The sequence below is a fragment of the Gossypium raimondii genome, chromosome 9, assembly GCF_025698545.1.
Source record: "Gossypium raimondii isolate GPD5lz chromosome 9, ASM2569854v1, whole genome shotgun sequence".
NCBI lineage: Eukaryota > Viridiplantae > Streptophyta > Magnoliopsida > Malvales > Malvaceae > Gossypium > Gossypium raimondii.
Window position 1 is genome coordinate 22,683,288 of NC_068573.1, and position 21,155 is coordinate 22,704,442.

General features: G+C 31.8%; 1 protein-coding gene across 1 annotated transcript; it reads left to right on the forward strand.

Moving 5' to 3' along the window:
* Positions 1-13,997: 13,997 nt before the first annotated feature.
* On the forward strand, positions 13,998-17,456 carry LOC105798669 (hypothetical protein). The gene is made up of 7 exons (XM_012628824.2): positions 13,998-14,215; positions 14,356-14,422; positions 14,537-15,089; positions 16,095-16,255; positions 16,362-16,556; positions 16,647-16,743; positions 16,826-17,456. The coding sequence occupies exons 1-7, from the start codon at positions 14,127-14,129 to the stop codon at positions 17,074-17,076; spliced, it is 1,413 nt and encodes a 470-aa protein (XP_012484278.1). The 5' UTR covers positions 13,998-14,126; the 3' UTR covers positions 17,077-17,456.
* The last annotated feature ends 3,699 nt before the right edge of the window (positions 17,457-21,155 follow it).

Sequence of the window (21,155 nt, forward strand, 5' to 3'; positions counted from 1 at the left end):
TGCATTTGAAACAATATAATTACATAAAAACTAAAGTTATGCAAGGTCATATTGTTCTTTCGAATTATTACGAACCTTGGTTTATTTACATTCAAATATAAATTAAACATGCATATTCCAATTATTGTGTCATTAATCACCATTCGGTTCTGATTAAACAATTAATTCTAATGCATTCAAACATATATTAATGCATGAAGAACATGAATGATTTTAATTTGAAGTATAAATAATTGAGGCACAGAACATTATAAACATGAATTGAGCTAATTGAATCAAGGCATTGCAACCATTCTAGCCGAAACGATTTAAGTCATTATCATTAATGGGAAAGAAATCAAATAATTTGCGAACATGTTTGTAAACTAAGAGCAATTTAAAGAGAAAGGAAGAAGAAACTCTAAGAAAATTTTGGTAGTTTTCCAAGAACTATCCATGGTGGCTTCCTCTGATTTTCATCATTGCTCTGATGCAAATTACTCCTCAAGGTGACTGGCCAAGAGAGATTTTCTCTCAAGAACTGCTTGCTAGGGGAACACTCAAAGAGAGGGAGGAAAAATTAAAAGAAATTGAAGACTTAGGCATGAGAGAGAAGAGAGAATGGTGAGTGAATGTTGAGTGAGTTGAGAGGTGAATAAAGGGTGGTATTTATACATGAGGGAAGGCTTGAGAGTTTGCTAAAAATATTGTGAACAACCCTTATAAATCTCTCATGCATGGTCGGCCATAATTTGTAGAAGGAGAGGTTGATTTTTGCTTGATTCTTGCTTGATTTAAGGGAGAAGGTTGGACGATAATCATGAGAACTTGTTAAGGCTGATTTGTGATTTTTTTTACACATGTAGGGAACCTCATTTAATTGTTCCAAAGCTGGTTGGGCTACTTATTTTTGAATTTGGGCTCTTTCCCCCTTAATGGATTGTTTGGGCTCGAATGTGAAGGTAAACTTGTTCTTTTCAACAACCCACTTCCAAGTTGGGTTAAAATAAATTCTTTGAGTCCAATTCCTTGGATTTTTCATCCCATCCTAATGGATATTCAACTAATGTGCATACGTATTCATACTGGCTTCGAACATCGAAGAATTCAGTGCACCAAGCTACAGCAATTTTGGCAAGAATTATGAAAATTTTAAATGCAGCAACATAAAGTAAAATTAATACCTAACTACTCAAAATTACAAACCTTACTTTAATTTTGCCCAATTTCTCAATATGAACTAAAAACACACAATATGCTATAAAATGCTCGGAATTTGCATAAATTCTTAGTTTAAAGGTGCTCTAAAAGTCTATATAAATTAGAGTTATCATACATATAGCTAAACATTTTATTATTCAAGTCTCTCATTAGGGCATACTAAAAGAAAGAATTTCAATCTTTTATTATAATTTTCAGGCTCTTTGATAAAACTTAGTTCATGTCATATTTTTTATTAGCAAATTCATTAATTCAATTTTCGTTAACTTATATGGCGTTTAGCCTTTAACACCTAACACTTTTATTCACAAAACAAATTTTATATATATAAATAAGTCTCATCATTAAGGCGTTAATTCATTTCTCTCTTAGCACATTCCTCATTCTATGTTTTAAATAAATTAGACAGATTTCAAAATAATTTATTATAATAGTCAATTTAATAGCCTTTTGTAATCCTAGTAAAATATGATTCAAGCACGCAATATTCCAACCCAACTCCAACATATATATATGACACTATACGTGCCTCCAACTGACACACCAACATATAAAGGCCGAAAGTGCACCGAAGTGTCAATGCCTTAAGGCAACATATCTTATCTTTGTTCAACAAAGTGCATAACTAATTTCTTACAAGGGTAATACATTTATCAAATTTCTTACAAGGCACATGCCATTCAATTATATTCATACATGTACATTTTCATATATTCACACATATCTTTTGTCATATACCATTTCAAAACAAACCTCATATATCAAATACCACCTATGTGGGCTCTTTGAGCATTCAACAATTTCCCTTTCAAATTCATATATTCATTCATCCACTACGAGACTATGTCACCATGTCACATATTTTAAGTTAGAAACCATTCACATATAGTTCTATATATCAAGAATCGAATTCCATTACATGCTTATTAAGCAATTTCAATATCTTTTCATATCAATATTAAATATTTACCTTTTAATACCATATTTCTCTAATTTTCACATATTCCATTTCAAATCACATTTGAATAGTCATTCCATGACAATCAAGTCTCATAACATTGTTAAGTAATTGTGGCACTTTATAACCAAGATTTATTATACCATAACTTCTAACCCACTTAATACCAACACTTGAATTTCATAAAAGTTTACACACAAATATTTTCAAATTTAATTTCGTATTTATTTCATAATTTAATCAAATTCTTAATCATGATAATATAGGAAAAGTAAGGATGTCGAAAGGTACTTACCTCTTGAATGTTTTTCTATTCTAATCCAAGCTTCCAACCACTTGAATATAACCTAAAAATAGCTTGGAATACCATCTCTAATCATTTCCACATTTTTCATACACCAAAAAAATAATAAAACATTAATATAAAAGCTTTCCAAACTTTCTCATGCAACTAATCTCCATAATCAAGTTATTCTCATGCAAACATTTTGTCCCTTTTTTGCCACATTCTCATTTCTAAAATTCTTTTCATTAATTCTCATTTTTGAAATCAACTCTTCATTCATAAGAATTCTCTATTTGACTTATTTTCAAAATTTCTCAGAAATTCATTGTAACCGATCTCAAAATAGTGCCACGTGTCTTGTCGAAAATCTTGGGTGTTACATTAAGAGTTTGAACGTATTACAAGATTTTGCATGGGAAAAAAGATTGATAAATAAGGTTTATAAAAAGTGAAAGTTTCCAAATACCGTGGTCAGCTATATTAAAAATATACGATTTGGCCATTTACGAAATAAATATACTACTCAAATTTTATAACACTAAACTTGAAAACTATCTTTGTCAAGTTACTGTGCATGGTATTTGTAATAGGTCAATTTTGGCCCAATCCAAAAATCCAAAAGAAATAAAAGTCCAAACAACAAATAACAATACAAACCCAATAATAAACAATTAGCCCAAACCAACCCAATACCCATTAACCAACCCTAGCCCAAAATAACCTAAACCTAAAAGCAAAGGAATCCCAAGCGAAAAAAAAGCAATGTTGCCCTAAGCGGCAGCCCCTCAGCGCTTAGCTTTTCTCTCGTGTTCCGCCATACGTTAAGCACGCAAAGCGGACTAGGAGAGTCCAAAACCAACACAAATACAATGTAAAGTAGAGAAAATAGGGAAATTTGGGGCTATAAAAGACCCCGAATCTATGTATATTGTACACACACACGAATGAATGACAAGAAGATAGAGCAAATTCGATTCAAGTACAAACCTTTTTCAAAGGTAGTTTTTCAGTTTTTTTTTATTTTTTTATTTCGAAAGAAAATAAAAACAAAGGAAAAATCATACCTTTTTGAGAGAGAGGTGCCGATTCCGATGAAAATCGGTGTTTTTGGAATCCAGGAGTCAAAATTTTTTTTAAAATTTTCAGCCCATGACGGCGGCACTGATGTTTGCGTGACCGTGCCGCCACTGATGGTCCGACGGGCTGGCCAAATCTGAAACCCTTTGAAGGGGAAGGGGAGAGCTCTCAACCTTCTTTTTTTTTTTGAAACCAAGGGCTAAATGGATTTTTTTGTCTAAAACTCGACTTTTATAGGCCCCCAAAACGACGTCGTTTTGGGCAAGCCTCTCAGGCACCAAAACAGCGCCGTTTAGGCCTTGACCCACACGGTGAGCCTACCCGAGGGAAGGATCCGCGTGTTTTCAATAGATGGGTTATTTACAACCTCGGTCCTTCCACGTTTGTTCTTTTTTAATTTACTCCCTCATTTTTTTAATTCTTTTTAAATTTGGCCCCAGAATCTTGTTTAGTTTTCAATCAGATCCTTGTGTGAAACGGAGCACATGGGTGATGGAATAATGTTCTTTTCATTCCCCCACTTTTCCGCATGTTTTATTTTAATTCCCCAATCGACCCTATCATTTATTTCTTTTAAAAATTAGCCCCAAAGTATTATTCAAATTGCAATTTAATCCAAGGCATTTTTTTCCCTTTTTTATTTACTTATTATTTTATTTATTTACCTATACTTATTTTCATTTATTATTTATTTATTATTATTCCTTCAATCTTTGCATTAAAAATAAACTTCAAAACATTTTTATACACATGGTGTGTTTTTTTAATTTCTTTATGTCATCTTATTTATTTATTGATTTAAATATTATTAATATATTTATTATTGCATTATTTTATTTGCTTACATTATTTAATATATGTATATTTAGCTTTGAAAAATTCGCTGCTATTATTATCGTTCTTATCTTCATTACTACTATTATTATTATTACTGTTTTTATTATATTTTTATAACTATTTATCTAACTTTTGCATGCATAATTTTATTCTATTTATATCATTGTCATATATTATTATATTATCTTACAATATATTATTTTTTATCCAGTATAATGCATATATTTTGATGTGTTTATTTGGCGGTGTATGTTTTTTCATGCTATATATATTTTTATGTTTTAAAGATTTATATGAAAGTTTTTATATAATATTGTTTTATATATACATGTACAATTTATATTAAAATATTTTTATTCTTTAGATGTATTACTGATTTGTTTAAACTACTGAAATTGTTTTATACGTGAGTTTTCAAAATATTCGGCGTTTGAAATTCTCGAGGAGATTGTGCCCTAACTTACTGGGTTTCAATTTTTTTCGTTGAATTTAAATAGCTGAATATCTTTTTTCAATAAATTTGTAAACATTTCAAGATATAAATTTACTCTCGAGACTTTAGAGGGTTGTGTCCTAACTCACTAGATGTGACATTTTGTTATCTCGAGACGAATTTTTTAAACAAAATCAAATTTCATTCGACCTTAAGACATTAAATAAGTAATTTGGTACCAATTTTGGGTGTTACGAGGGTGCTAATCCTTCCTCGTACGTAACTGATTCCCGAACCCGTTTTTTTCTAAAGCTCGTAGACCAAAGTCGTTTTCAGGTGATCCGATCACACTTCAATAAAGGATTGGTGGCGACTCCAATTTTTATTTTTAAGTCGAACCTAATTTTTTTTTTGTTTTCAAAGAGCGGTTTCGACAGTATTAATGTGTACTCTCCCTCCCCCTACTACCATCAAATAATCCTTGTCTGGTTAAACGTTCTAACACTCAACTATCTCTCAGGTTACTATGCATGGAAACAATGTGTACTTCTCCCACTGCCATGCAAAGAATCTCTACACAAATATATATGTTGATTGGACAACGCACTAAACTCGACATCCATGATTGTCGAGGTAGTGTTAAAAACGAGGGTTTTTTATTCTTTTATATCTTTTAAGTACAAATGTAACAACCCACCCAGCGTAGACCATATCAATATATTGTTTAGCGTTTATTTAATTAAGCTGGGGTATAAAAAGGATGATATTAATGAATCATCCATTAAGTGTCTAGGTGGTGTATTGTGTGGTTTCAAAAATACACCCTTTTTGTGGAATGCATCGCTGGAATTCGCCATTTAGCGAACTCTAGGGTTTGGCGAACTCTTTTGTCAGACAACCTGCCAACCCCAAATACTTTGAGCGAACTTGTTAGTTTGCGGAACGATAGAATTGCTTTCTATAACAACCCTAACCTGACCGAGGAGTTTTGATTAAGTCGAAAGCGTTACATTTTATCACCAAAGTGATCTTGTAAAGTCATTCTTTTTTTTCTTGTGTGATTGTATGAAAAGTTGCTCTTCAGTTGGAAAAATATTCATTCATTAAATCAACTTTACCTGGTATTTCTAGTACAACATAAATGTGAAGATTTTAAAAACAATTTAAGGTTTTTTAAGAAATTAATAGTTGCAACTTGAAAATAAATGATTAAGGAAAAATTTAATAAAACTTTTAAATAAAAGCAAAATAACCTGCTAATCCGAGGTTTCTCCGATGTCATTCCGAGTCCTAACTCTCTACATTATCTAAAAGGTAAAGAAAAGGGGAATGAGCTTATCATGGCTCACTATGAGTCTAATTTTTAAACCGCTATATATAACTATTCAAATAGTAAAGTTTTTAATTTATGACATAATAAAAAATTAACATAATATAAAGAACATATGTAAATCAATGCATGTAAAATTTTATATTCATGATGCAAGGCAATTTATTGTTTTAAATTCCCACTTGTCCATCCTATCCACCCTCGAGCATCACTCAACAAACCAAAACACATATCAAAAATTGACCATCCTAGATTTCCTGATAACGATCGTTGTTCACTAGTCATCTATGACAATGACTTTTACTACAATAACTTACCATCCCAGTTGCCCAATTTTTATGGCTTTTTACTACAATAATCTATCATCTTGGTTTGTCCTTTTTTTTATGGCTTTTTAAACTACCATCCCAGTTTATCCGATTTTGGTGACATTGTCGCCTACTTTGTGCAGTACTGACTTTTAGTGTGGACTTAAATTACCACTGTCCCCTACGGAACTCCTCCGTCCTCCATACCCAATTTCATGTATTATGCACACATACTTAGCATTTCATGATTTTTATCAACAATTGATGCTGCATTCAATATTTCATACTAACATTTAATGGCATGTGTTCATGCATTTATTCACATCAATTTCCCATATATAGTTAATTTGGGTAAACTAAAAATAGTTTCACATATATAGTATCCTCATATAAATTAACAGGCCTAGTTTGGCTAACCCATATATACAGGTTCATATTTAGGGTTCGCACATTTAAGGTTCGCACCTTGGGGCTCACACATTAGGTTTCGCATGTATAGGGTTTGCATGCTGACATATATAGGGTTCACATAAAATTACATGGGTTCACATAACTATAAATAGGGTTCGCATAACATGGCTCGCTTATGGCACATACAGGGTTCAGATACTACAATTCATAAGGTTCACATAACATGGTTTGCATATGACACATACAGGGTTCGCATGTTTAAACATGTTTTAGGGTTCGCGTAATAAACAAATAAGGGGTTCACATGTAATAAGATGTGGGGGTTCGTATGTAATAATCATACAGGTGGTTTGCATGTAATGAAATAAATCACATGTATTGACTCGCATAATCAGTGGTTTGCATGTAATATTATGACTCGCATGTGATAAACAACAGGTGACACACATGTACAACAACTTAAGGTTCGCACAAATTAACCTAGGGGTTCACATGTTTATTCAGTGAACTTTCGTAATTACTCCTATACTGGTGTGCCCATAGGTTCACAACTAGGGTGTTTGCCTATGTGGGTCACATTTAAAGCCTATAGGGTTTCACATGTAAAGGGGTTTACTTATTTGGGGGTTCACACATGCTAAGAGTTTCATACATAAGGCTCGCAACAAGCTCACACCTACAGAAGTTTCGCACACGGCCTCATACACGAACTCGTACATACATGGGATTTTTCCTAGGTTCACTTATACTAGTTATTTTCTAGCAATTTAATTATACACAAATTTTTAGGTTTAGATCTTACACCTTATTTGAAGACTCAAAAACCTTAATCAAATGAGGAGATTGACGATCTACTTGGAAGGAGAGGGATGATTTTGAAAACCTTTGAAATCCTTAGTTGAAGATTGATTCGATGATAGAGGTGAAAAGAAAGAACTTTTAGAGTTTTTCTTGTAAAATTCTCTTGATATAAATTCTAGGGTTTGAAAATATTGACTATTTATAAAACTCTTTTTCCATAAATGAAATAGGTTTTAGGAAATCATGTTGAATTAGGACAAAATTAAAAAAAATAGTTTTTGGCTAGGCTATCTAAAAACTCGTCACTTTTATGGGGTAAAAATAAAATATTTTTGTTCAAATGTGCGCAACGAGTTTCGAACTTAGGACCTAAGGGAAAACTAAGGCTTTACCACTGAACCATTAGGCTCATTCTTGTCACTTTCTTAACACGTCATTTTTAAGGCATTCTAATTCTCTTACCCTATGCTTTAATAAAAAAATAAAACTCTCATTTTTACTCCTATTTTTTCTAGCCCTTTTGGGATGTGACATTTTTCGTATTTTAGCAAGAAAATGACGGCTCGATAGAATTTACTTGAGACCTAGTTGGAAATGAACTAAAATATTATTGATGACAGTTTGATGTGTTTAGGTATGGAATGGCTCGATTAGTTAGCTTGTTTTATTGTACAAGTAACACTTTACTACTCTAACTTGATTAATGATACTAATTATGTTTAGTAGATGATTAGGCAAGCCTATTCTTGGAATACATGGCTATAGTGGGATTTTTTAACCTTTCCACTAAGTTTTGTCCTTGTTGTCTATATTATATAGGGATGTCAATAACCAGCATGTTTCACCTTTGTTTTTCTCTGAGTCCTTCCCTTAGTCTCTAGAAATTTTGAAGTTATCTTCACTAGAGAAGACGAAGAAGTTTCCAATAGCTAGTAAAATGCCATTGAAAAGTACCAGCTTACAGGTAATTCCTGGAAAACCCTTAGGATGACGTCGAGGGAATTTATATTTTTTGCATTAGTGCATGTATGACTAATTTATAGCAAAAAAATAGTCTAATAATTATAATTATTTCTTATTTAGCTAAAGAAGCTATTAAAGGTTCGAGCAATCAAGGCAAAGGACCAGTAGAGTAGATTTTGTTCTCAAGTTTGTTAGTGAGTTCCTTCTTACTTCCTTTGAGTTATGAAAAATTCTATGATCTGTGGGTTGTGTACGGTAAATTATGTATTTTGTAAATGGATCGATGCGTGGTGGCTGGTTGCGTGTATAGCCAACTAGTGTGTATGAGTATGTAGGGTCATTGTCGATGTAAAATACCCTCATTGTTGCATGACCCAGTACCAGTCAATTTGTGATATGTGAAACTATGGAAAGAAAATATGTTTGCGATGCCTTAGATAGGGTAACTATTGTAACATCCCACCTAACGGAATCTTAGGATCTAAGTATTGTTTAAAAGAATAGGTCGGATAGAATAAGTGTAGAGGCGAATAGAACTAAAGCTAGTTTAAAAAATAAAAACCACGCGAGTGCGCCTGTGACGCCTTGATGTTGGCAGACACTAGGTTAGCACATGGTAATTTAGAATTAAGAAGTTTTCGCCCTAGAAGCCTAGGACTGGTGTAGACAAGATGGGCAAAATTTGTTATAAGAAACATAGAAATAAACCATATAAGTCTAAATCAACAATGAATGTATTTAGTAACGATGGCTTTGAGCTAATGGGAGAATAATGGTTAGAGCTGAACTGAAAATGAACTAAAATAGTTAGGAACTAAGAGAAAGTACTTAATTAGTATTCTTAGAATTGGTAAGATTTGAATAAGGCCACCAAATGATTGATGTGATGTTTATCTAGTCCCAATAAGGGTATAGGTTTGGTCAAAGATTTTGAGAACTCTCACCGAGAGAGTAAGATAAAGAAAGATAGAAAGACTTCCCCTAAAGTTAGTAAGTATAAAGCCAGACTACGAATGAGATCTATAGTTTTTAAGCAACTGAAACATTAAACGCCCACTAAGACACTTAGTAGATACATAAATCCCTACAATGCGAGATATCCTTTGGGGAGGTATATAAAGGAGACGATGCTAATGAGGCGTAATGTATCGAAGCATTAGTAATACGCCATCAGTAACATTCTGATGAAATGATTGAGGACTATGGCTAAGTGAAGACTCAACGCTAAGCCACAAATATTTTCTTACACACACGAACTTACAACTGTCTAGCATCTAACTAGTGATCACATGGATTAGTACACGTGTCAAACATCTATTGGAACCAAAGAAAATATCTAGCTAACCAGGAATTGTTCATTACTTCCTCAAGAAGTATTCTTCGCTTATAAAAGGGTGAGTTAAGGGGAAAATCCTCTCATCCTTTAGGATGAGCTTGGAATGGAAGGATCAACCTTGAGATGCCCCAGCTAAGGTAAGTCTTCAGGCCATGTAAGTGAAGCAGTCAGAGAGTAGTTCTGTTTAGTTCGGTAGAGCAAGCTTAGTAGTGCTTTGCTATATGATTTTGGTGCTCAAAGTAGAAAGAGAAATGAGTTAGAAGAGCATACCTTAATGTGTTTTCTATGGTTTAACATTTAAGGGTTACTGATCTACTCGAAGGAAGCCCAAATCTAACATCTTAATGTGCTAGTGGCGAGTAGTAGGTGAAGCTTCGCAAAGTTCTATGATTATGGTGTGAGTTGTGTGAGGCTCTATGAGACTCCATAAGGATCTGAGTATATTATGTGTGTAGATCACTCTCTTGTAAATGGTAAGATAAGGTGAGAAAGTTATGTATGTATCTTGTGAGGGTTCGGTGAGTAACTCTATAAACTCTTCGAGTGTTTTGACTGTTGATGCATGTGTGTATATGTGTGATTCTTTGGGCTATGTGGTCATTCTTGTGATGAATATGTGAACTATGTGTGATCTGCTGATTCTGTGAAAGAAATATGTATCTGATATGTTGCATGTGTGGCTTGACGCCAAGATGATAATACGCCTCTATTGTGAATGAAAGTATTATATGAATAATATGCCTCTGTTTTGTTATGATGTATATGCTTGATGAAAATACTTTTGGCAAGCTTGAGTATGTCATTTGTATGATACTTTTGTCATGAGATCTAGGTACATGCATATAGTCATGTGTTTGTTACGAGTCTATGCATGAAGATTCATGCATGAGTGTAAAAGAAGTGTGTCACATGATAAAAGAGAAAATACATATGCATGTCTAAGTCTGTGTAAAGAGTCAGTCATGCATAAGTCTGCATATCGAGTCCACTTGCGTGTGCGAGTCTGTCGGGACAATAAACATGAATTATGATATGTGAAATACTATGGCCATAGAAAATGAAGACCATATCGTGTAAAACCTAATCTGGGATTATGGCATCTTATGGTGCATGTGAAGACCATATCATGTAAGACCTAGTCTGGGACTATGGCATCATATGGAGTATTTGAATTCCATATAGTGTAAGGCTTAACCATATTGCTATGGCATCATATGGAAAATAAAGACCACATTTGAGTATGTCATGTGGTGGATGGTTGGGTGAGTATCAGGCAATAAAGGGAAAACCTCATAAAGATGAGTGTAGGTGAATCTCTATAGTCAAAAACACCAAGTTACCGATATGTGGAAGCCTTTGTAGTTGTTCTGTGAGCCTTTGTGGTTATTAGCTGATATGTAAGCCTTTGTGGCTTAACTTGGTATATGTGAGCCTTGGTGGTTGATCTATCATATGTGAGCCCTAGTGATGGGAACTTATGATATGTGAGCCTTTGTTGCTGAATCTCTGATATGCGAGCCCTTCTAGTGATGATTGTTTGAATGCAGGTCGGTGTCTTAATAGTTGTTCCTGTTACATGTGCGCCTTTGTGGTGAAGGTTGTTTGAATGCAGGTGGGTGTTTTAATAGCTATCTGATGATGCATAGATGCCCTTGTGGCTATCTGTTGATCGAGTGCATGTCTGCAACTTCCATAGATAAGGAAAGATATCTGAAGTGAAGTGTACGCCTTAGTGGCGCAGTATGTGGTATGATCTCGGGAGAAAGATGTAATGGCAACGCCAAGATAGCGGACTCTGAAGGAAAGAGTGAATTATTTGAACAAACCTGTAAGTAAGTTGAATGACGCCAACTAAGGTAAGAATGATTATTGAATATGAAAGAGTATCAGGTAAGTAAAAGCCTAATACTTGTACTGCGCTGAATTTGATGAGTGCTTGTCTAGTTCTATTAAGTGTGATATGATATATCATAATGATGTGTATGAATGAATGGCGTGATGTTGTATGCTTATTATATGTATATATTGATGAATGTATGTATGATGACGCCTCACTAAGTTTTTGTGAACTTACGCCATGGAAGTGGCGATACGTGTTGATATGCATACAGAGAAGACTAAAGGAAAGATTGTGACAGAAATGCAGTCTACGCTGATGGAAAGGCTGAGAGAACCTTATGAATGTTATTAGCCATAATGTATAAGTGTAAGAAAAGCCTTAGAGCGAAGTTAAGTCTTGGCAGAGTATAAACTCTGATTGTAGGCCGATATAAGGCGAGAACAATAGATTTTATTCATGATTGTAAACGTAAACATTACACTGTACAAAAATTTATAAGATAATAATACATGAGGTAATTCAGCTATAAAGAAAAGTTAGAAAATTTTATTAAGACATCGATCGTCTAGTACTTAGGCAAGTAGGAAAATTCTAGATCATGTCCGACTTAGGAAGTAACACCCACTACTCGGATCCGATGGCTCGGGTCAGGTGGAGGGCATTACAACTATATTACAAACCGAACTGGAAGATCATGACTCGACCTTTCGGGAGAACACATGTTCAATTTAACAATGACATTATGGTGAATACGAATATGAAAACGATGGATATGAGATTTTGATTTTGAAATGTAGGTCCGAGGTTGGCACAAGGATGAGTCACAGGTAAACTAACATGATTGTGAGAGGTAAGTATAAATTAGTGGTATGTGTCCGCCTGGGTACTATGGGTGTTAGGTTTAAATTGGTGAAGTGTTGCCATCAGAAATTACGACTGATGAATGGACATATTGTGTTTGTAAGACTAAGTCTTACGAAATTATCTATAATTCTCATGAGTACTATTTCTTGTGGATTATCAGTGTTCTTGTATTTGTTTTGTAGCTATTTGGAACTTACTAAGTTCAAATGAACTTACTTCATTACTTTTCTTTCTCAGGCATTTTGTTTTAGAAGAAGATCAGTAGAAAAGGACTATGCCAGAGCTGCGTCTGCGAGTGAGCCATTTGCCTATTTTTGTATCATGCATGGCTATGTGACGGACAATGTATACATATGTCTTGTAATTAACCTTTACAATTAACTACGTCATCTGTATCGTTTTATCTTAAAAGAGAATTGTTCCTTCTTTGAAGGTGTACGTTGAACCCTCTTGAATTGCTAATCATAAATTTTATGATTTGAATATAAACGTCATAACTAGGTAGTAGTTGAAAATATACTTTTCTTTTATAATTTCTATTATTTTCTCTAAAGATGCGTTATCTACTGAAAAAAGAAAAGAGATTTTTATGCTAAGGAAAATCTTCATAATTATTTTTCCCAAATTTTTAAGTTAAGTTGAATGGTTTAAATCCATTAATAATGGCTTAGTTCGTCGGACAATCTATGTGGTTGATTGATACATGCCACGTCTACCCAACAATAAACATGTACTTGAAAATTTTTTAAAGCCGGAACTCGGCCCGGTCACGTAGAAATGTACCGTAATCCCGAGCAAAAAAGGATGATTATAAAACTATAATCTAATTGCAAGCAGGACAGTTTTACTTGAAGAATGACACAAATATAATGACTAAAATAATGCAAAAAAGAAAACCTTTGAATTATCAAAAAAGAGAAGAAAAGAGTTGATGACTATGGCAAGGGCCTACACAAAAGCAGACACTTCTAAGAAATGAGGCATTTGTGGACTATGTGATCTTTTCCCAAACTTTTTTCCCTCTTAAAAGTAGTCTAAACATAATAATATTATTTTATATATCTCTATTCATTTGTCACAAACTTTAGCTTTTTTCTCTTTTTATCAACATAATCCAAGTTCTACTTGTATTAACCGTTGGATCAATATCTAAGGATTGGAGATGTCGTTTTAACTCATTTTTATATATCAATGTAATAATAAATAGAAATAGTTGACTTAAAAGCAGAGTTTAGATGTCCAAAAGTCATTCATAACATGAGACAAATACCTTGGTTGCTCCGTGGCTGTTACTCAGTTGTTTCCACCAACATTCCAAGAACCTTCTTTTTATTATTATTGACATGTATTTAAACTCCCCCCTTACAACATCGTTTTAAGACCATGACATATTCTCAAAATCCCTATCTTTTTCTTCAGTTATGATCTGTTAGGGGGTTTTTTTTTGTGTGTGTGTGTGTTTTGGTCCTTGAATCTTTGGAAATGGCGGGCAAACGGCTTCTTAATGAATCTTGTTCCGACACAGATGAGCCAAAGGAGAAACGGATGAGACCTAAACCTTCTTTTGCTTCGTAATGTTTTCAAACCTTCAATAAATGCTCTATTTGTTTTTATTACTACTTTTGTTGTTTATTTTCTATGCTCAAGCTTTTGCCATTAATGTACACACCTCTTGTTTCATCAAAGCTAATTTCCTTTTGCTTTTTAACAGAGTGATTGGGCAAGCGGTTATGGTGAATTACTTGTATACTGCCTTGGAACCTGTCCTTAGAAAAGTGGTATGGTTTCTTTTAATAACCATATCTCCATCCATTGTACTCTCTAAATTTCACATTCATGCATAAACATTTCCTCATAAAACTAAACTACCCTTACCGGTACGGATTTTTCAGGTGAATGAGGAAGTGGAGCGCAGTATTGGAGACCGGCTCCGATCCTTCACACGATCTCCGTCGCTACGAATCCAAGCGGCAGAACCCGAACCATCAACCCTTAGACTGATTTTCCCTAAAGCCCTTTCCTTGCCTATCTTTACCGGAAGCAAGATCGTGGATGAAGAAAGCAACCAACTTCAAGTCGCTTTGGTGGATACAAGGGGTGGCCAAAGGGCTCCGGTGCTTCTCCCGAACCCTATTAAGGTCGATATCGTGGTTCTGGACGGCGACTTTCCGTCGGGGGACCGTGACAACTTTACTAGTGAAGAATTCGACAGAAACATCGTGCGGGAGAGGACTGGGAAACGACCCTTGCTCACCGGAGAGTTATCTGTCACAGTGAGAGACGGGGTAGCTTCGATCGGAGATATCGAATTTACGGACAACTCGAGCTGGATTCGGAGTCGGAAATTCCGAATCGGGGCAAAAGTTGCACAAGGGAGTTTCCAAGGTGTTCGCATTCGTGAAGCCATGACTGAAGCTTTTGTTGTTAAAGACCATCGTGGCGAATGTAAGTATCCTTCTTAATGATGCTAATTTTTTAAAGTCAAGTAGCTTAATATCTTGATTAATTTTTATTTATCAACAAGCCATATTGAATCATTTCCCTCCTTGGGTTACTACCTCTTGTACTTTGCATCTGACCTTAGCTAACATTAACATCAACTATAATATATTATCAATTTCTTGATATACTCTCTTTCTTTAATAGATTTGGTTATATAATATATCAATCTATATAGCTTCAAAATATTGAACTAGTCAATCCTTGCCTTAACCAAACTACACTGTTAGACCAACTGTTTTTCTTTTTTTTGAATAAAAAGAAAATAATTATAACAATTAATTATAAATATTAATTCATATTTCTAAATACTTTTCTCATTTTTAAAACATCTATTTAGGATTTGGGAACTTATGCCTTTATCTGGCCGGCTTTGTCAATTTCATAGAATTAAAAAAAAAAAAACAAGCTATATATTATTGCAAAATAATTCACTTTTTTTTTTTTTTGGGTATTAATCCATTTGGACAAGGGTATTTCCTGTTCGTGATTTAGAACCACACAAATCATTTTCAGTCAAAAAGGGCTGCACTACCTTTGCTTTTTTAAGTTTGGTAAAAGGAATAACGTTTCTAGAAATTAAAATATATTTTGTTTTTTTATTTAAAAAAGAGATAATTAATTTTGTAAACTCGATTAAAGATTAAAAATTTTCTTTCTATTTTTATTGTTTAAAACTAGCATAATTGATGAATAACCGAATATATAATTATATGTAATGTGTCATGTGCACCTTTATGTTAACATGTATGGATCGGTTTTAATAATAAAATAGGCGAAATTATTAACAAAATAATTAATTTACTTTTTGATGTAATATACTCATTTTTTTAGCAAATGAGACAAAAATACTATCTAACTCTTATAATATAAGAGCCTCCATAATTCTTTTACCTCGAATATAAAATATTTTGTTGTTATTATCTAACATGAATTCAATGTTAATTGAAGTGTACAAGAAACATCACCCACCAATGTTGGGAGATGAAGTTTGGCGGCTAGAAAAGATTGGTAAGGATGGAGCATTCCATAAAAAGCTAGCGTTTGAGGGGGTTAACACTGTCCAAGATTTCTTGAAAATGTCGGTAGTTGATCCACCCAAGATTAGAAAGGTAACAATTTACATTTGATACGGTGAGTCTTGTTTGAATTGGATCCATCCATCTAAAAATAAAAATCATTAAATGTTAACTGGTTTCTTTCAATGATGTTGAACAGATTTTAGGGCCTGGAATGTCTGAGAAAACTTGGGACGTCACAATCAAGCATGCCAAAACTTGTGTTATGGGCAATAAATACTATGTTTTTCAAGGCACTAATTACAGAATCTTCTTAAACCCCATTTGTCAACTTGTGAGAGCAGAGATTAATGGGACTACATATCCTATACAAACCCTAAGTAGTATCAACAGAGTAAGTTTTATTCTAAGTTCAAATATATATATATCGTTGCAAGTGTCTAATAATGATTTTTTTTTTTGTGCATGGCAATTGCAATTTCAGTCATATGTTGAAGATTTGGTCAGACAAGCTTATGTAAATTGGTCTTCCTTGGAAGAAATAGAAGGGATTTCTAATGAGATTGGCTTGCTCACACAAGGTAATTCCTTTTCTAACAACTAACGTATAAGAGACCCATTTTTTGGCATAGTAGTAATATTTTACCTAAAAAATTTGTACAGGCGAAGACATGTTGGATCAATATCGTAATCAACAAAATGCCACGATGAGATCATTTGAACAAAATGCGTACTTGACTCATGATTCGTTTGAGGGATATGTCCCAAATGAAATGCAAGCCGATTGTAGTCGTTGGCAAATAAGCCAAAATTATTTCAATACCCCGAATGAAAATGGGATTCGGTTGAACCTGTTGGAGTCGAATTCGGATGATGATTTGACGTCTCCAAAATCCTTTATCTCGGGAGGTTAATGGTGAAGTAGTGAATGAAAGAAGTCCATCAATGAGATGATCAAGGGGCGACTATTTAAGGATTTACCCCAACTCTAATTTGCCTTCCCCTCCTTGTATTTTGTAAATAAATAATCACAAGGGGGTGTTTAGAGCCGAATAGGCATAGTGAAAATGTCCTTGAAGCTTTTCCAAGTTTCTCAATTTCTTTTTCTTTTTTGCTGGGCCTTTGTTTGATACAGATCGTGCTGCCCCAAGTTTATATTTCCTTATTTTTAAGGCTCTTACCTAAACTTGTAGGCTGCTTGCCAATCAGGATCAACAAGCCCATTTGTGTCTCTATATATATTTTTGTAGACCTGAATGTGTCTATGTTTTAAATCCAATTTCAGCCTTTCGAAGACTCGGTTAATGTTTTAAATCCAGTAAAGATGAGTTTTAAATTGAGTTTGGTGATAGATTAAAAAAAATTAGGTTGATAGAGCATTGCCTAATTAGTTGGTTGAATTAAGTATGAATATCAAACACCAAAAGGTCTCAAACCTAAAAAAATATAAGATAAACTATACAGCATTCACCCAATTATGCTTTTTTTTTTTGCTTTAGTTATTCAACTTAAAAGTTTACAATTTGGTCATTATGCATTTGAGATTGTTTTTGATCACTCAACCATTAAGTGGCAAGAAGAACAATAATATAACACATTTTAATTGTATAATAATAAATTTATTCTTTAAATTTTATAATTTCTATTAATTTGGCCTTCATTCTATATGAAAATTACAAAACCAATTTCTTTTAAAAAGATAGAAAATGATATATATCAATTTAAAATATATAAATACATAAGAATTTGATATAATATATATAAAAGCATGGGTTTAGAAAAGCTTTTGAATTAACGAGAATATCCTTTACTTTTTATCATATTACTAAAATCACATTTAAAAGTAAAAGTTGAAGTAAACTAGAAGTTGTGATAATTATACATTTGAAAACATTTATTTTAATATAAGTCGTGATAATTACACATCTAAAATAATTATAATTTAATTTACAACTATTTGTTAAAAAATTATGCTAATTTTGAAATAGCATTATAATTTGAATTACAATTATTAATTAAAAATTATGTGAAAAAAAAGTTGTGCTAATTTTATTTTGAAAATTTTATGCTAATTTTATGGATGTAAAATAGAGTTATTACTTGAATAGTATTCTAAGCATATTAATTATCACTTAATTAATATTATAGCTAATTATGTTAATTAGTTATTGCTTTAAATAATGTTACTTTCCATTAATTACATAAAGTAAAACTTTATTGCTTGTTTAATATCTTAAACATATTTTAATTATAATTTACAATTTTTATTATAATATTTGATTTGATAAGTTAATATATTTTAATTATATTTAATAAAATTTAAATAAAAATATTATTTTATGTTAATTATTGCAATTAAAAATACAATATTTAAAAATTTTGTTAAATAATAAACACGTAAAATCATTTGCTAGCCTTGACTTGTGAAACCAACTCAATTAATGACATTATCAATCTATACAAACAATGTGGGTGAAACAATTTGTGTAATAACATTGAAATGTATAAAATATTAAAATAAAACTTTAGTTGAAGTGGTAAAGAAAATATTTTATAGATATCGATGGCATGGTTCAAATATCATAATATGTACTTTTTAATGGTTTTATTAAAAGTATATATATAAACAATGTGGGTGAAACAATTTATGTAATAACGTTAAATGTATAAAAAAATATCAAAACAAAGCTTGGTTAAAGTGGTAAAGAAAAGATTTTATATATGTTTAATTTTTTACTAGTTTTATTACAAGTATAAAAGACAAAAATATCATTATAATGGTATGATTAATATATACAAGAAAGTGTACTTTCATAATTTTCTTTAGTGTGTTGGTGATGACCTATGACACCAACTTAGTTAGGGATTTAAATAATAGTATAGATATTAAATATATGATTAATTTTAATAATGTTCCATAACTTTTATTTTTTAATTTTTAGTAATTATCTAAATTTAAATTTTAATAATTTTAACAGTTCTTTAATATAAAACAAATATATATTTGTTATGAATATATTATTAAGTGGATGCCCATCATGATCAAGATAAAGTTTTAATGTACTTTAAATTCTAATAGTTATTAGATTTAGATCTCTAATTTTTTATACTTCTTATGTCTATAAATAGAGACTCTAATGAAGCATTGTAATCATCCATTTTGATCAATAAAGTACATTCTCTATTACTTTCATATTTTCTTTGTTCTTTATTCTCTCCATCTCTCTTTATTTTATAACATGTTATTAGCACGATCTTACTCAAAGTGATAGTTACATTTATCAAAGATCAAATTTATCCTTCATGATTTTCAATATCTTTGGCAACAAGATGAAAAGTTTTTCTGAGGAAGTTTCTTTTATTTAATGTTTCATATCGATTATTATTTTCATTCTTCTTCCATTATCGTTATCATTGTTTTGATTAACTTATTTTACTTTTCTTCTTAAGGATGGTGAAAGATTCGATACTTGTTATCTATATGAAATCGAGAAATAAGATTCAATCTCGAATGGATTATGGTTCTTATTCGATCTTTGATTTATTGCACAAGCATGAGTAACTTATAGATTTGGTAAGAAACTTTTATATTTCGACCATATTTTGTTTTTCAATTAAGGTATGACTACTATTAATTTTTATTTGACATAAATTTCACGTTCGATGGTATTTGATTTTTCTTTTCTAGGTTAATTTTTTAATGTAAAAGACATAATTGTTGATTAGATATGTTTGCTATTAATATGGTATGTTTCCTATATTATTTTTTGGTAAATCATTCTTTTGAAGTTTTTTAATTAAGTTATATTATGCATAATATTTAGATGTTTTGTTATTAAATTCTTGTTATTAAATATTCTTGAAATTTTAATTATTGGGGAAAGTGTTGTTAACCTACCATTGCTGATTAAAGGAAATTTGATAGGATCTATTGAGTCTTATTAACTTGCTAATGTTGAATGATTGTATGATATCTTTTAAATTGAACTTATAAATATTTTATTAGAGCAATATAATATTTTATAATATATATGTGGTATTGAAATTTAATACAATATGTATCGGATAATTTTCATGTATTATTTATTAAATAATTTTTACTATTAGATTATAAATGTTATTACAAAAAAAGTTGTTTTACTACTTGTAATAATGCTTATGATAATGATCAAGGTGATGATGATGATGTTAAAGATCTCGGTATATTTTACTATGATTTATTTATTTTATCAGATTTATTATAATTGGAGACTAATCATGACAACATGAATAGATAGATTTTAATTTAAAATCCATGCATGTTTGCGATGGTGATTATGAAATAAAGAATCTGTTGGGACATTTATAAGTTCGTCCTAGTAAATCTATTGAATTCCCCGAAGTGAATGTTTACATAAAGAAAATAAAAGATTTACTCATGGACCACTAAAAGTGGGAACATAGTAATAAATAAGAGAACAATGAAAGTTCTCAAGATAACGTTTTAAAGGGTAAAGATAACTTTTGTTATCAATGTGATATGTAAAGATTATTGGCCACATATGTGGCGTATGCCCAAATATTTTGTTTCATTAATATTCTTTGAAGAAGATATGAAAATGTAGTAATGAATTCTATCATTATAGATAGAAAACATTTATCTTATTTGGTACTAAAACAAAAAAATATTATTCCAAGATTTGATAGTACAAAATTAGTCGAAAGCTCGGAAGAGCTAATATATCACTATCTAAAAAGCACAAAATTTGTGATGGTTAATACATTACTTTTAAAAGTTATTTGTAATGGATCTCATATTGAGATTGTGAATGAGAAAAATATTATATTTCATATGAATAAAAAGGGATTGAGTTATTAATTTATATTTATTTTATAATATTTGTAATATTCTTTTGTCATCATCCTATTAAAGGGTTAAAAGCAAAATATTTGTTGTGAAAGATCTACTTATGAGCGATAGAATATGACAATTCTATCTAAAGCTTATTATGGT